Source organism: Amphiura filiformis, chromosome 20 (assembly GCF_039555335.1).
Source record: "Amphiura filiformis chromosome 20, Afil_fr2py, whole genome shotgun sequence".
Lineage (NCBI taxonomy): Eukaryota > Metazoa > Echinodermata > Ophiuroidea > Amphilepidida > Amphiuridae > Amphiura > Amphiura filiformis.
In genome coordinates, this window is record NC_092647.1 from 47,414,118 (window position 1) to 47,430,558 (window position 16,441).

Below are 16,441 nucleotides of genomic sequence, written 5' to 3' on the forward strand. Positions count from 1 at the left end.
AAACATTTTTTTAACTTTAGATGATAATTATTTATGATATACTTTACATAGCCCTAATACATGTAAGTGGAAATTGTCCATTTCAAATCGGATTATCTTCCTTTCCTTATGTTGGCAAAGTATGATGTTAATCGGCTAAGAATTAAATGTACCGGCTCGGCCCGGGGATACTGGCAGTTCTAATTATTGTTCCGCGCGCAGCGTACGTCCATGACGTCCCTGGACAAATCCCTTCATCCCATAGACATTCGAACCCTTTAATTTGCAAATTCTGAATTAATCTTAATCGAGATAAATGAAGATTAAATAATGAGCAATAATAACACAGATTATAAAAAAAGCTTTTGATTTGAGCTTTTGGCAACTTAATTTATGGAAAGAATAATAAAAAAAAAGCTATATTATGTATATACGTGCTTGGTTAAAATATACGAAGGCAGACCAGTAACAATCCCGCACACAATTATGTAGGCTTATAAAAAAAAAGTCCTATTAATGCGCAAAACATATCCATATAAATTATAATGAAAACGGACATAACTGTGTTGTCTTTTAACAATCTATTCCATCTAAAGGATGCAAGTATCTTTACCCCGATCTTGTCATGCCCCAAGGCACTGTCTTACGCTAGCCGTTGCTAAGGCGTACAGAAACCTAACACTTTGGTATCTGGGTGGGGTGTAACAATTTTTACTCAAAGTTGTAAGTCTCTATCACCTCCGTAACTCTGAGTAGGAGCATTATCGGATTGTTAATCAGATGGCAATTTCATGTTCAATGTGTAATACACGATACGTGATCAACCTACTTTAGTGTTAGTTTTGAGGACGTAAGTTCCAAATCAGTATGATATTGATCACAGCCATGTTTGTGTTGTGCAGGTGGCGGACTCTCAGTTTATAATGTAGAGTGTCCCAGAAAAAGTGAGCCCAACGACCGTGGTGAAATAACTTTTAAATGTGTCTTCAGCAATCATTCATTGTTTACATAAGCCACATCTTTTAGCTATAATTTGCAAGAAAACAGAGATTATTTAGGTAGGTAATGGTGTCTCAAACGGAAGAGGTACACAAAAAACAAGGATCAAAGGATGATACAAGAAGATACCTAGAATGTATAAAAACAGAAATATTCGATTTGAGATATAAAAACAATTACTTTCTGTTGACTTATCATGCTTATTATAGTCACACAGTATTGCTCAATGGAAAGTTTGTTGAGTCTTTGTGCGTTTGTCTGCGCTCAATAGTTACTTTTGCACCAAATTTCACCAGTTTAGCTTCAATATGGCGCACTTGTACCATAAACTTACTCTGTCGCCTAAAGGCGCTGGGTTCTCTATACTTCAAGAAATTTTTCCAACCCCATTCCCCCATTGTCAAAAAGAAATCTACGCCACTGGCAATTTGTCTAATTTTTGTCAAATCAAACCTTTTGTGTATAAGGTATCTTTAAGGACACTGGGCAGTGGCACCCATGGAAAACAGTGTTTTTACACTGATTGGGTATCCCCAGGCTAAAGAAGATGTAATAAAATAAGGACATTTTCTGAGAATTTTAAGTATGATATTAACAATATTTCGGTTTTCTTGAGTTACAGGGAACATGACAGAAGCTGGAAATTGTCTCTACTATTTCGTCCAACAATTCAAGATCTGACAGACCTGCCAAAATATGAATGGCATTTTTGAAATTCTCATAAAATTCCCAAGCGATAATGTTCTGATTTTTGATAAAGATATAAAAATCGCAACATTTCTGCAGCAAGTAGTTTTCCATTCAAGATCTTTACTGTTTTATCAAATAAAGATAATCTATTTTTTTTGCAAACGATTTGTCACGACCGCTTTTTTGGGACACCCTGTATACGCCGTTTCAATCATGTCAATATAATAACTACTTTACTCTATAAAGTTAAAGGGAAGAGGTGTAGGATGGTGGAGGAAATTGAAGGAGACTTACAGCTTTGGGTAGGAAAATTAATTGTCAAATCAATTTACTTACACGGCATTAGTTAGACAAGTATCGCTTTTGAAAAAAAATCAAACTTTAAAATGGAAGAGCGTTGCCTACATCATGTCTGATCATCAAAAATTGTAAGTGTCATAATTGTTTCGTTTTATTTTGTTCTTATTTGCTTTAATTCATTTTTGTGTCATGTTTATTTTGCTGATTAATTGATTGAATTTCAATTATTTCTGTTCTTTTAATTTGCCTTATTAAATTACGTGTCATAATTTGTTTGCCTACCGTATTCTAACCCGGGATTCTAACTAATAAAAAGTATGAAGAAGGAGGAGCAAAAGAAAAACCAGTGCTCTCCAGCTATCTCTGCAGGGATATTCGCCAGCGAAGTGGTTACATAACTCCCTCTGGTAACTGGATCACGCACCTTTTGGAATTGATAGTGCATGCCATAGACTTTGTGTTGCGATCATTTCGATCGTGGTGCAGAACTCAAAAGCGTGATCCAGTTGACATGGTGATAATCGGATTACACGTAACAGGACGGCGATATTAAAAGTCCGGGTCTCACCCAAATAAATTTAGGCACATGTGTCCACATTTAGATGTCAGTAGTGTTTCGAATAATTATCGGTAGGGACATAATTTCGTACAATATAACATCAGAATACCATACCGGATTTCAACTAAATTGAACTTAGGGAATCGAGATTTTGATCTTCTTGCGGGTACCAAAATTTACATGAGAACATTTGTGCAACTTTTGGTGATATAATTTATGATATACTTTACATAGCCCTAATACAGAGCTGGCCCTAATACATGTTAGTGGAAATTGTCCATTTCAAATCGGATTATCTTTCTTTCCTTATGTTGGTAAAGTATGATGTTAAGGGATCTAAAATGAGCGTTTATTGCGTTTCGACAGTTTTTGTGGGACATGAGAGCACCTCAGACCTATCGAATTGCATTCTGAATACGAAGCATGTCTTTCTGATATCAAATAATTTTCATTTTTTTGAAAATCACAATATAATACAAATTTTATGACAAATTATTATAAAAATTTGATATTTTCAAATTTTTGATATATAACAGTCCTCGAAGTAAATTATATAAATCTAATGATATATTCTTAAAGTGTATGTAGCAGGAGGAAAAGCCGACGGTCAATTGAAAATTTTGACCTTTCATATTGAAGATATAGATTTTTTCCCAAAAAGACCTAATTTTTTGGTGTTTTGGGAAAAAAATCCATATCTTCAATACGAAAGGTCAAAATTTTCAATTGATCGTCGGCATTTCATCCCACCTACATACACGTTAAGTATAAATCATCAGATTTATAAAGTTTACTTCGAGTACTGTTAAATATCAAAAATATCAATTTTAATGATTTGCCATAAAATGTGTATTAAATTGCGAATTTCAAAAATCAAAATTATTTGATATCAGAAGGACATTCTTCGTATTCAGAATGCAATTCGATATGTCTGATGTGCTCTAATGTCCCAAAATAAATACTGTCCAAACGTTCATACCCCAGCCCTTAATCGGCTAAGAATTAAATGTACCGGCTCGGCCCGGGATACTGGCAGTTCTAATTGTTCCGCAGGGTACGTCCCTGGATCAATCCCGTCATCCCATGGACTATGCGAACCCCTTTTAATTTGCACATTCCGAATCAATCGGAGATAAATGAGTTACAAGATGGATTACAATAAAAATTCCTTTAAAAAGGAATGGGGCGCCCAATGTGAGCTGGACGGGATAAAATGATGATCAAATACGAGAGAAATGCTTCATGGAATGAAGCTTTCGTGTCAATTTGCGATTATGTGGGGTGGGAGTTCTGTTTTGGGGGCCTATTGTAGTGAGGATATTGCTTTGGATATTGAATATTGTTGAATTTTGTTATGCAGGGCCTAGTGTATATGATGGATAGTATAGAAGATACAAATAAGTAAGCTTCCCCCCCCCCTAGTCATCTATACACTCATTCTTGTCACACGACGAATTTCGATAAAGTCATGTAAACGTAATTTCGTTTTTCACCCGACCTCCGTCCACAAACAATCCTGAAATGTTGAAAACCTGGGGTCCGCGCACTCATGCCAGTTTATCCTAAGGTATACTTTGTGTCTTTTGTAGCCAACCCTGTGGCTAAGAGAGGCTAGGAAATACTTAAAACTAATACAAAAAATTCGTACCCTCCTTTCATATCAAACAATTCCAAGAAATTGACAGGCCTGTTAAATCAAGGGTAAGATCGATCGTTATTCTTCATGAGACGGGCACAGCCCATTTTTATGTTATTAATTCTGCTAAAAATAGTAATTAATAAATAACAAAATTACGTCATAATTATGACTTTAAATCGGCCATAGAACTCTATTTTAAACGGACAAAATAGCCATTGGGGTTTCTTTCACTTTACCTTGCTAGGAACCCTTCCCAGCAGTTAGGCATATTACAATAAATATTGTTTCATTCAGCATTTTGGGTAAACACTAACAAAATGATGTAGGCCTAAATCGTACATTATTGCTTTAAACTGCCCAACAACGGTGAACCACGAGTTAAAAGTCGCCTAATTGGGCTACCATATCGCGGGGTTGGCAACTCGGGTTGCAAATACACTTCTGACCTTCAACACAATCATGTCTTTCGAATTTATTCCTTTCTCTGCTGAGCAGAATTGATATTCGTTAATTAATGTTTTTTATCAGAGATAGTCACCACAAAGATACTGAGCTGTGTTATAATATTTGGTCACAATCAGTTAGCAGTGAAGCACATAAAACCAATTAGTGATTTCATGATTGGTCAGTGGTTGTTTTGTTTGGTTTAAGGATTAGGTGTGCAAAGGTCACTATGGACCACAATGGCCTCATTCCAGTGGCATATTATCAATAACCTCAATTAAACAATCATAGTGCAAAATTTGACCTTAAGTTGCAGAGTATGAGTTTTTGTACTCACATTTTCAAAGGTCATTCAATGAATGCACAAATGTATTGGGGTTTAAGAACTGTGCCCTGATAGATGAGCATGTTGTAGATTCTTCACACTGTAAACAACTAGTTCATGTGCAAACATGTTCAAAACATACATAATTAGAATGGTCAAATGTCACCGTCTATCGGGTTCTAAGAGGCGGTAAACTGCAGTTTAAACCATACCTGACCATACAAAGGTCACGATGTATTTGGTGATTTTATAAGTCCATTAATTTTGTATTTTAAACAAAGAATATACGCACAACATTTTATCCCGTGCACATCAGAAAACAATAATAAAATAAAATCCAAGCATATTGTGGTTTTATTTCTAAGCTGGGCATAATTTTAAGCAAAACAGTTACGAAGTAAATCTAGCAAGACTGAAATTAGAAGCTTTTTGCAAAGTCAAGCCAAATAATGGGGGACGCCGCCGTAGCGGGCGCCCCAATAATGGGGGACGCCGCCGTAGCGGGCGCCCCAAAAAGGCTTTCGATTTGAGCTTTTGGCAATTTGGGGAAAGAATCTGCGGATGAGAATATACGTTATTATGTACAATTATGTACATTGTACATGGCTAAAATATATGCTATGCACAGGTCCGTACTATATCCTCATGACCCTTCTCACGATCATGTATAAATGTCCTAATATTAATCCGTAAAACTTTTCGAATAATTATCGGCAGGGACATATTTTGAGACCCACCGATTAAGAACATGAGTTAACATGATAGCTGGACGCGACGTGATGGTAATACTTGGTAATCACAGTCATCAACTCATTGTCAACAAGCTTCATCACCAGCATATAATATTCCGAATCATGAGTGATGTAGCATCAATATTGATATTAATAGATTTTGATTGTTTCCATAATTGGGTTATTTTACATTAAAATAACAGGAATAAACTAACATATTATATTAAACATCCCCGGATACATCAATGTCATTTGTCTTGGGCGTTGGCATTAGCATGATGAGAGATGAGTTACAAGCCACGTGAGTTACATGATATAGGCTTGAGGTTGCTTGATCCCGGGTATTATTGTGTGCTAATTTTACAGAATAAAAGGTAGTTCTTGACACTTGAAGTCTAGTCGAATTTATTTTTTCTGTTATTTTCTTGAAATTCGAAATGGGCCAATATGTAACCAAGGAGTGCCAACTTGGCTCTAAATTCTAAGTACAAAAGTCTGCTCATAATTCATGCCTAAAACACTACTCTTTGCTTTGGATAATTGCCACAATGCTATCCACATGATCAAATTCATAATCAAACGTATGTATGCATTGTGAAGATAACATGATTTCGAAGGAATGATTTTTCTTTGTTTAGTTTTCGAAATAGAGTTTGTGCCAAATTTGAAATTACTAACAAGAATAAACAGAGTAACATAAGAAGGTTGATCTGGAACATTGATAACTTATTATCGTATTTTGTCATGACGTCAAACGATCTTTTTCCAAATATTAAGTCCATGTTTTCAACGTAGGTTTACGTTTACAACACAATTTATTAGGTGTTGGAAATTATGCAATTCATCATGAAGTAGATAAAAAGTAAGATGACCAACGTCCTACGAATATGAAATGATATGGTTAAAAGTTAGGATTACTCATCCCATAAACATCTAAATCCTGATTCCCTTAAATTAACATCTAACTCCTGATATTTATATTAAAAGGTTATCATCTTGGTTACCTTGGCAACGTCCGGTAACAACATCACACAATCTGGCTGGTGTGCATGTACATTTCTTGGTGCAGCCTTCGCCATAGTAACCCATGTTACAAGCTTTCTCGCATCTGAAGAAAGAAGCATGAAAGAGAAACCTTATAAGTATAACAATTCAGAAATAAATTTGCATCACTCCCCCTGTTGCACTCCCCCTCTCTCTCCCCTCATCCCCCTTTCTCTCCATCTCTCTATCCCCTCTCCCTCACCCTCTCCCTCCGCTTCACTCTCTTCCCCCTCATATCTCTCTCGCTCTCTGTTTCTTTCTAATAGACATTATTAAAAGTAGACAAAATAAAAAACGAATCGATTTATTTTGAATGTAACGAGTGAAAAATCCGGGATAAAAAGCAACCTTCTGCTTAAAGGCGTGTCGAGGTAGTCATGGTCGTTCAATTCCAAAACATTAATTTTCATTGTCTAGATTAGGGGATTAATGAACAGTTACACCTTGGAGATTTGAATGGGTACGGAATGCAAAACATGCACTTACTAAAATTTGCGATAGGCCTGTGTGTCGTTTTATGAAGCTGTTTCTTTTTGACACTCTTTACATCATAACTCAAGAACCACAAGACAAAAAAACTGTGATATTTAAATTCTTCGTTAACATGGTAAAGCCAGCTTCAAACTAACTGCCATTTGTTCACAGAATATCGTGATTTGACTCATTCGCAACTCTGTGGTTAAAATATGCTTAATTTAGGAGCCATTTAAGCTATTTAAGGGGCGCCTCTTTTTGGAGTTCTAAAACAGAATTTATTCCACTCTATCAGAGGCCACAATCAAGCTGTCTTTTTAAAGAATAAAACATTGCATTTCGAGACTATTTATAAACCACCACGAATAAGACAAAAATAATCCTAAGGTTCTTTAACTAAGAAACATGTGCGCCATAAATCAACTTGTTCGAACGTTTTATTCATTCCTTGATATCTTCAATACACAATGTATTTGTGACTGGTCAGTTGAACGTCAGAAAAATCAACTTCAAGAGACAAGTTGAAAAAAAAGTTGAACTTGTCAAACTAAACTTTTTAAAACTGTTTTCATAGAGCCTGAAGCAAAAAGGATTGCCGGAAATCTTTGGTTACCTAGATGGTCAGACAAAAAGTACCTTACACAAGCAAACGCCCATTAATCACCTTTAATGTATTCGTACTATATAAATGAAAACGTCATCAATAAAGTTCAAATTCATATATTAAACATATTCAAGATTTGGTCTTATAAAATAAGACCAAATTCAAAAAAACTTTCAATATCAAATCTGATTGGGCATCCTTTTAGGATCTCTTTGTTTCAAAATCTTGCGGTAACTATTTAGTTGCCAGTGGCAAAACATCTCAATTCACCGGCGCACCAAGCAATTAAAAATTTGATCAAAGATCAAAGATAGCTTTTTGTCGAATCATCATTATCATCTCGTGAAGAACCAATCCTCTTTGTGGCAGATAAGTGAATGGGTTTTAGTTGTGTAAACAAATTGCGACCAATTATTTGAGTGTGGAAGACCGACGGAGCGATCCTGCCCAAAGCTGGTTTCGCGGGTCAGTGATATTTAGAGATGCTGAAGGCAACATACACATCTCATGCATTCCGAAACACGCCTAGATTGTTTTTGTTGTCTCATACCAATAATATGACATACCAACAAAGCATATTATTATAACATAATTGTACTTGAAATTTGATTTGATTTTCAGTGAATTGATTGTTTTTGAATAGTTCAAATCATTATTGTGAGAAAGTTCTTCTAGCCTATGATAGTTCCATAGTTCGAATGGCAAAGTCTAATGATTGAACTGGAAATGATGAAATTTGATAACTAAAACGAAATCAACCTAATATAATTTGTTATTTATCCCTTTGTCAAATCACTCTTAAAATAAATGAAAAAGGTTTATATTAATAAACTCGTAGAAAGATCCTTAACGTTTCATAAAATACGTTAGAATTATTATATTACTTATTTTTGCAATGTCGCAATTGTATTTTAATTCAAATGCGTATATTTTGTTAGTGATATATTCCTCAAAACATCAAAAGTCTAGCAAAAGTGCCAAAGGCGCGTAAATCCTGAATAATTCGACATTTTCATATTTAGGGAAAAGTTCAGTAATTTTACTCGATCTTTGATGTTTCGATATTAAGGCGAAGCTCTCTGGGAATGCGTACTGATCCTCAACCTACTCAATTATTAAAATAGATATTCAAGATCAACAATTCAAATAGCGGAACTTTGTCGCAAGAGATTTGAATGTGAAAATTTGGACTTTATCATGACAGCAGCACTTGCCATGATCGGAAGGTGTGGTCACCCAATTGGTGACGAATGCCTGACCAGGGAAAGGTAAATACTGACAAGCCGTAGAAAAATAAACTAGGAATTAACGGACAGTTACAACTCGCTCTTTTGGGATTAGCTTTAACTTTTTTGCTGATCCAAATCTTGCTTAATTGTAGTGAGTCATATTTGGACTCCAATTAGTATCCCCACAAGAGAGAGAAAAAAAGTGATCAATATTTTTGTTTTGTTTTAGAAATGACATGTTAAGTAGAATAACTGTCTACTAGTGAATTCCTGACTACATCTTTCAGTGATGCAAAACAAACCCTTGGGCTATTTTAAATTGTTCATCGTGCCTTAAAAAATATAAGATGTACTCCGCCTTTTCATGAAGCAAAGTGTAATGTATTTTCTTTATCGCAACTGACTATACCAAGAAGACAATGTGTCAATCGTCTGTTTATAAATGAAGACCTGAGCGCAAGAAGACCGCTTGGCCCCTCAACATGTATACACTAAAGTTGCGTATAGTTTCGTATAGTTTGGTAATGTTTTATTCATGATCTGGGGCCAAAACAAATCTTTCACAACTTTTCATGATGTTTTCATCATGGAACATGTATTAAACATTATAAAACCCTAAGAAACTATACGTAACTTTAGTGTATACATGTTGAGGGGCCAAGTGGACTTCATGTGCTCAGGTCTTCAAATGCTCAACGGTAATCATAACGCTATGTTTATGATAAACGGAAGCGGTTGTCCGGGATAACTGTCAATTCATATTAAAGCTACTAATACCTTCTTTTATATGATTAATAAAAATGCTCAATATCTAACCAAACAACATTATCATTCTAATTAAATGACTTTACCTTTCTCCAATGTATCCAGGTGGGCATGCGCATTGTCCGGTCACGTGATGACAATATCCGCCATTTTGACAAACTGGGCATGTACCATTACACATATCACCATAGAAACCAGTACTGCATTTTCGTTCACAATGTTCCCCACGCCATCCAGGTTCACATACACAGCCTCTAAGATGGTCACATATGCCGCCATTTCGGCAATGACATGTCTCTTTGCATTGCTCTCCGTATGTACCTTTCTCACATGGATGGCTACATCGAGGTCCTCTCCATCCCGGAGCACATACACAACCTTGCTCATTGTCACATGTGCCACCATTATTACACAGACATTGATTTTGGCATTGTAAACCAAAATATCCATCTTTACAAGGTTCATCACAATATCGGCCCACCCATCCTGGACGACACACACATCCCAGTACAGAATGGCATGCTCCATTGCGTGAGCATTTGCATTGTTCAGAACATCCAGTACCGAAGTATCCAGTAGAGCAGGTCTTCGTGCATTGCTGTCCACGCCAACCTGGTGGACACAAACAACCAAAAATATGATGACAAACACCGCCATTGTCACAATTACATTGCTGTGTACAGTTAAATCCAAAGAAGCCCGGTGAACATGGCATATCACATTGCTTTCCAAGCCATCCTGGTTGGCATATACAGCCAAGGATTGGATCACATAAATCCGCGTGCTCACAAGTACATTTCTCGCTACAATCTTGTCCAAATGTTCCTGCATTACACGGCGTATCACACATTTCGCCTTGCCATCCAGGTCTACATACGCAGCCATGAACATGATGACACGTGCCGTCATTTTGACATGCGCATCGCCTGGTGCAGTCAGAGCCGTAAGTCCCAGGAGGACACGTGTTTTCGCAGTTTGCCCCTCTCCAACCAGGCGAACAGGTGCACGAACCAGTTTCCCGATCACATTGCGCGCCGTGCTCACACGTACATTGATTGACGCACTGTACTCCATATGTTCCTTCATTACACTGTTGTTGACAGAACTTCCCCATCCATCCTGGAGGACAAGAACAAGAGCCATCTATGTGATGACAGTCACCACCATTCTGACATTCGCATATTCGCCTACATTGATCTCCATAGGATCCATCGTGGCAAGGATGCTCACAAGTTGGTCCCATCCATCCATCTAGACATTGGCATGTGCCTGTGATTGGGTCACATGGAGCACCATTGAAGCATTCACACTGCTGTCTACATCCAAGACCGTACCATCCTTCTCTGCAAGGATTCTCACATATATATCCTCTCCAACCAGCCGAACAAGTACAACTGCCATCAATATGATCACACGAAGCACCATTGTTGCAATTACATTTTGAGGTACAGTTGAAGCCATAGGTTCCATCTGGACATGGTTCTGAGCATGTCGCTCCAGTCCAGCCAGAAGTACACATGCATGAACCATCAACTGAGTCACAAGTGGCACCATTCTGACACAAACATTGATGCTCACATCGAAGTCCAAATGTACCATGTGCACACGCTGTATCGCAGAAAGTGCCTTGCCACCCAGCTAAACAAGAACAGGTACCATCAACATGATGGCATGCTCCATGAAGGCACCGACATGTCTCCAGACAATGTTGTCCATGGAATCCTGCTTCACATGGTTGATCACATACAATACCAACCCAGCCAGGTGCACAAGTACAGGTTCCGTCTCGTGGGTCACACGAAGCACCATTTTGGCATGTGCATTGATTGACGCAGTTCACACCGAAAGTTCCTGGTGCGCAAGGTAGTTCACAGAATTCACCGTGGTAGCCCTCTTTACAGGAACAAGCACCTGTAACTGGGTCACATGCTGATCCGTGCTGGCATCTGCAAAAAGGAAAATACAATATCGTAAGCATAATTTATTTAAGGCGAAGAGACCACTCTGCAAAGGTTATTGTTTTGTAAAGTAAACGTTTCAGTAAAATTGGGAAATCTTGTGCAAACACACTTGGTATAAGAGACAACCCATTAACATGACCCAGATGAATAATGCTAGAAAAAATGTTTTAACAGGTCTAAATTCGTTTCATTGTTGAACTACTACTGCCCTGAGTACTAGAAAGCTGAAATATTTACTATTTCTTTGTTTGAAGCTACATTAGCAGAAGTATTGTATCTCTTTCATTTTTATAATTCGCACATGAAATAAAGATTAAGCATTTACCTGCACCGATGGCGGCAGTTCTGACCGAAGTATCCAGCCTCGCACGCTGTTCTACATCTGGTTCCAATCCATCCTGGTGCACAGAAACATGTCCCATCAACATGATCACACGTTGCTCCATTAGAGCATCGACATCTCTGGCTACAGCCATCGCCATACAAATCAGTTGCGCATGGCTCAGAGCAAAGAAGGCCTCTCCAACCACTTGCACAGGTACAGTCACCGTTTACAGGATCGCAAGACGCTCCATTTTGGCATAGACACGACTCTTGGCAGTTTAGCCCAAAGGTACCTTCGAGGCAAGATAACTCGCAGTTTCTACCTGTGTATCCTGGTGGACACGTGCAATTCCCATCTACTACATTGCATTCTCCTCCGTTTTGACAGGTACATTGACTTAAACACCCAAGTCCAAAGAATCCAATCGAACAAGATTGCTCACAAAGAGTACCTGTGAATCCAGGTGGGCAACTACATGTGCCATCTATGTGGTTACATGAGCCACCATTACGGCATTCACATAGTTTTAAACACTCAAGCCCATATCGGCCTTCCGTACATGGTGAATCACACCTTGGTCCGATCCATCCAGCAGTGCAATTACAACTTCCTGATACAGGATCACAGAATGCACCATTAGCGCAGTTACACTGCTGAGCACAACCTTCGCCATAAGTTCCTTCAGGACAAGGGCTATCACATAGCGTTCCACTCCAACCAGCAGCACAAATACAATCTCCAGTTACGTGACTACATGAGGCACCATTCTTACACGGTAAGCATGTTCTAGAGCATCCGAGTCCGAATCTTCCACTTGGACAAAGTAACTCACACATTAAACCGATGTATCCGTCACCACATGTGCATCTCCCTGTAATGTGGTGACATTGTCCTGCATTTTGACATCTACATACACGCTTGCAGCCTGAGCCATATCGTCCTTCTGCACAACGTTGATCACAATGTTCCCCTGCCCATCCAGCTGTACAGAAGCAGTCTCCGTCTACGTTGCTGCAACCAGCACCGTTTTGACACCTACATTTTTCTCGACATCGGGAACCCCACATTCCCCATGGACACATCTCGTTACACATTGTGCCAGTCCTGCGGAAGAAGTTCAAAGAATCGCGTAAAATTAACTATTAAAGGAGGGTACTCAAAATGTGGAGGTAGTATTTTTACTTTATAATGCCAAATTTGACATTGATGTTAATTTTGTCGCCTGAATATTTTATATATAATTTAATTACTATATGTTTGTTTCATTAAGGTCAAAATGTTACTTCATCTTCAGTTTTGGAAAAAGTATTCGACAAATACTATGATCATCTACGCATTTGGATCAGCAACGCTAAAAAATACATGTGATCACTCTGTCTAATGTTCTTATTCTATAGGCATGATAGGGTAAAACTAAATTTATGTAGTTTTTAAAATGGTGATATCGAACCTTAGAGACCTAGCGAACCTTAGCTTAGAGATAGTAGAGTTAGTAAGTAACCTATATTGTAAACCTTCAATCAGGAAGTTGGTACCTCTTTGATACAACTTTACCACATGTCGCTATTTAATTTCCACGTCAGTATATTCAGTAACTGAATAAACGGCGTAATCTATGTCCGTAGTCCTTTACCAGTATGCACATGATGCACCTGAAGTATTGAAATAGCAAGTATATGTCTACCTTGATCAATACTTTATCTCTTATCGATATGTGCTTTATAATCCTTACCATCCATCAGGGCACAGACAGCTACCGTCTAATTGACATGTTCCTCCATTCTCACAACCACACCTCGCATATCTGGCAAGAATGGGTTCCTCACATCTCTCACCAGCAAAACCTGGAGTACATTCGCAGCTGCCGTCTATAGGATTGCACGTGGCACCATTTAAACATCTGCAACTGCAGTGGGGAGATAGAAAAAACTCAAATCAATGTTGCATAAACACTGTTATAATACACTTACATTGAATTATTATGAAGGATAGTAAGCTGCAACAGGGTATGGAACTTAGGACAAAATCAATGTTTTTATATTAGACATTTCCACCTTGCTCTGAACTATTGAAGTACAAAATCCCCGCGACAAAATCAAATTGATATATACAGAGTGCATAAATGGTTACCGTAAATATTTCATGAAGTTAAAGGAAGCCCTGTTATAGTAGCAACGCTTTCAAGCTTTTACGTTTCAAGGATATCTCTCACTGTGAAATGCTTTGTCCCTATAGATGTGGCTTCTGAAGATATCATTTACACGTTATTTAAGTATCTGTGTATTTCCTTTTTCTCCATTTCGTTGTTTGTTTTTGACAGGCAAAGACTATGTAATCGTACATTATTATATCCAAGGATTACAAGATTATTAATGAAAAAAGCATTTCTTTCAATTTCAGGAAAATGGCAATGAAAGGTAAATTGATTTGTATGCTCTAAAGGGACTACAAGAGCCCCGTAAGGAATAATGTCACTTCATGATCAAAACCCTAGAAATGAAACGGCGGATTACACAGATGTAGCTGAAAAGTCAGTTTGAGTCCAATCGGGAAACAATTTCCTGAAATATTATATCAAAATGCTTGTTATATTTCAGCAAATTAGACGCATCTTTTCAACAATGAAGTTTGATTCATGATTGATTACGAGGATAATGTGGTCCAGGTTAGACTCCGGATAATGGAAGTTTATATCGACGAATATGTGTCATTTACTATTACCAAGATTACGTATATGATGTAACTGTAGAGGTTTGTATTGAGGTTGCTTCTCAAAAATAATCCGATCAACGAATTATTCTGATGGGTTTACGCCATCAACGCAGCACTATTTCCTGAGCGTATACTATTACGATTAAAATACGCGCTATGGTACTTCATCTGTAAAGTATCACAGCAAAACTACTAGTTATTTTCATCCTTTATATCCTAAACAAAGACAGATATGTCTTAATTTGAACCAGTAGCCAATAGCTACATCTTGTAGCTCGGATTTAAGACCTCATTCGTTGACATCGGAAATAAAGGTACGGTGATGCAAAATCCTAAGGAAGATGCGAATTCAAAAGTTGCAGATTGCTCCATTAGATGCCCTATTGATTTAATACACAAAGTGTTCTCGAACAAGAGAACTAGCGCCGTGCTATACATTAAAATGCTACTTTTGATTCCGTTGCCTTACTTAATTGGTTTTCGATCACCGTTTTGTTAATTTTCTCAACCGATTTCAACAAAAGAGGTCTTAAATCAGAGCTTAAGTGCAGGTACTGGCTGCGGATTGCAATTATTTAGTCTTTGTTCATGATATACAGGGCTGACCATAACTAGTACCTTAATTCTTTTGCTGTTTGTATAATAAGCACCCAAAGTAGGTATTATCAGGTGGTAACAAACATAGAGTGTTGGCTACTCTGTCCTTCGGAGTATATCATCTCATAGTAACAATGGTGTCTATTCTGCAGAGAATACGGCAATATATTGGACTGTAATCAAAGGTACATTTCGTGTTCTACTATTGATTGGCTGAGAGAAGTTGATGTCGTCCATTTAAAATACCTTTTATCAATGTTTTGTGAACAAAGTAAGTAATGGCACCTGTTTACATAGGAACATTGCAATCATTGAAATGATCGCCATGTTCATCATGTTCATTGTCAGGATTGTGTGAGTAAATTGACACATTATATGTATCTAAGTACGATGGCAATTTGTTTAATTCCCAGAATTCTTTATCATTCCCGTATTATAAGAAGATGATACCTTCCCAGATCATTCATGTTCTATGAAAAATGCATTCCTAAGAAGTGTGCCAGCCGTTAGCCCCTCTAATATTCAACAAACATCAGTTAGAACAAACATTAGTCAGAGTAGTAGGTCTTACGGAGAGTGAGCACATTGTAACGGTTTTGGCTACCAAAATGCAATCAACTCCCTGTAAATCCAACAGACAATGATGTGTACATAGACTACAATGCAGGAAAGAACGGAAACCATAGTCCTGCGCCGCCGGCAGGAAGACTCATAATGATTGCATGGGCCCCGTATAGGGCAGAGGGATATGTTCCTGCAATTGCCCCAGGAGAAATACAAAGAGTCAGTCCCAGTAAGAAAAGTGCATTCCACTGGGATTGCTCGAGCTTGACGAAAGGGGACTGTATGGCTCCTACAGAGGGAGCAATATTTCACGCTTTGGATTCAGAATTGCATGGCATGGCATAACACTATACTCAAAATGTCAGTGAATTTATATATGTAGGAGATTTGCGTCCTGGAGTAAGAGTGATGCAAGTATGACACTATTGCCCATGAGATGACAGGAATCCCAGGAGTAAAAGAGCAAGTGGTGTTTTTCTGCTCCGCTTGGCTGCTTTTGG

General features: G+C 37.8%; 1 protein-coding gene across 2 annotated transcripts in view; it reads right to left on the reverse strand.

Annotated features, from left to right (window-relative positions):
- Nucleotides 1-16,441, reverse strand: part of LOC140141864 (uncharacterized) — a 125,136-nt gene that overhangs the window by 50,237 nt on the left and 58,458 nt on the right. For both annotated transcript variants that reach the window (XR_011857469.1, XM_072163736.1), the window contains exons 5-8: nucleotides 13,801-13,974; nucleotides 12,069-13,172; nucleotides 9,869-11,728; nucleotides 6,671-6,774 (exon numbers count right to left, since the gene is read on the reverse strand). Coding sequence is in view for 1 of the 2 variants with exons in the window: in XM_072163736.1 (XP_072019837.1) it covers nucleotides 6,671-6,774; nucleotides 9,869-11,728; nucleotides 12,069-13,172; nucleotides 13,801-13,974 (3,242 nt within the window). In the remaining variant the exon portion in view is untranslated. The remainder of the gene's footprint in view (nucleotides 1-6,670; nucleotides 6,775-9,868; nucleotides 11,729-12,068; nucleotides 13,173-13,800; nucleotides 13,975-16,441) is intronic.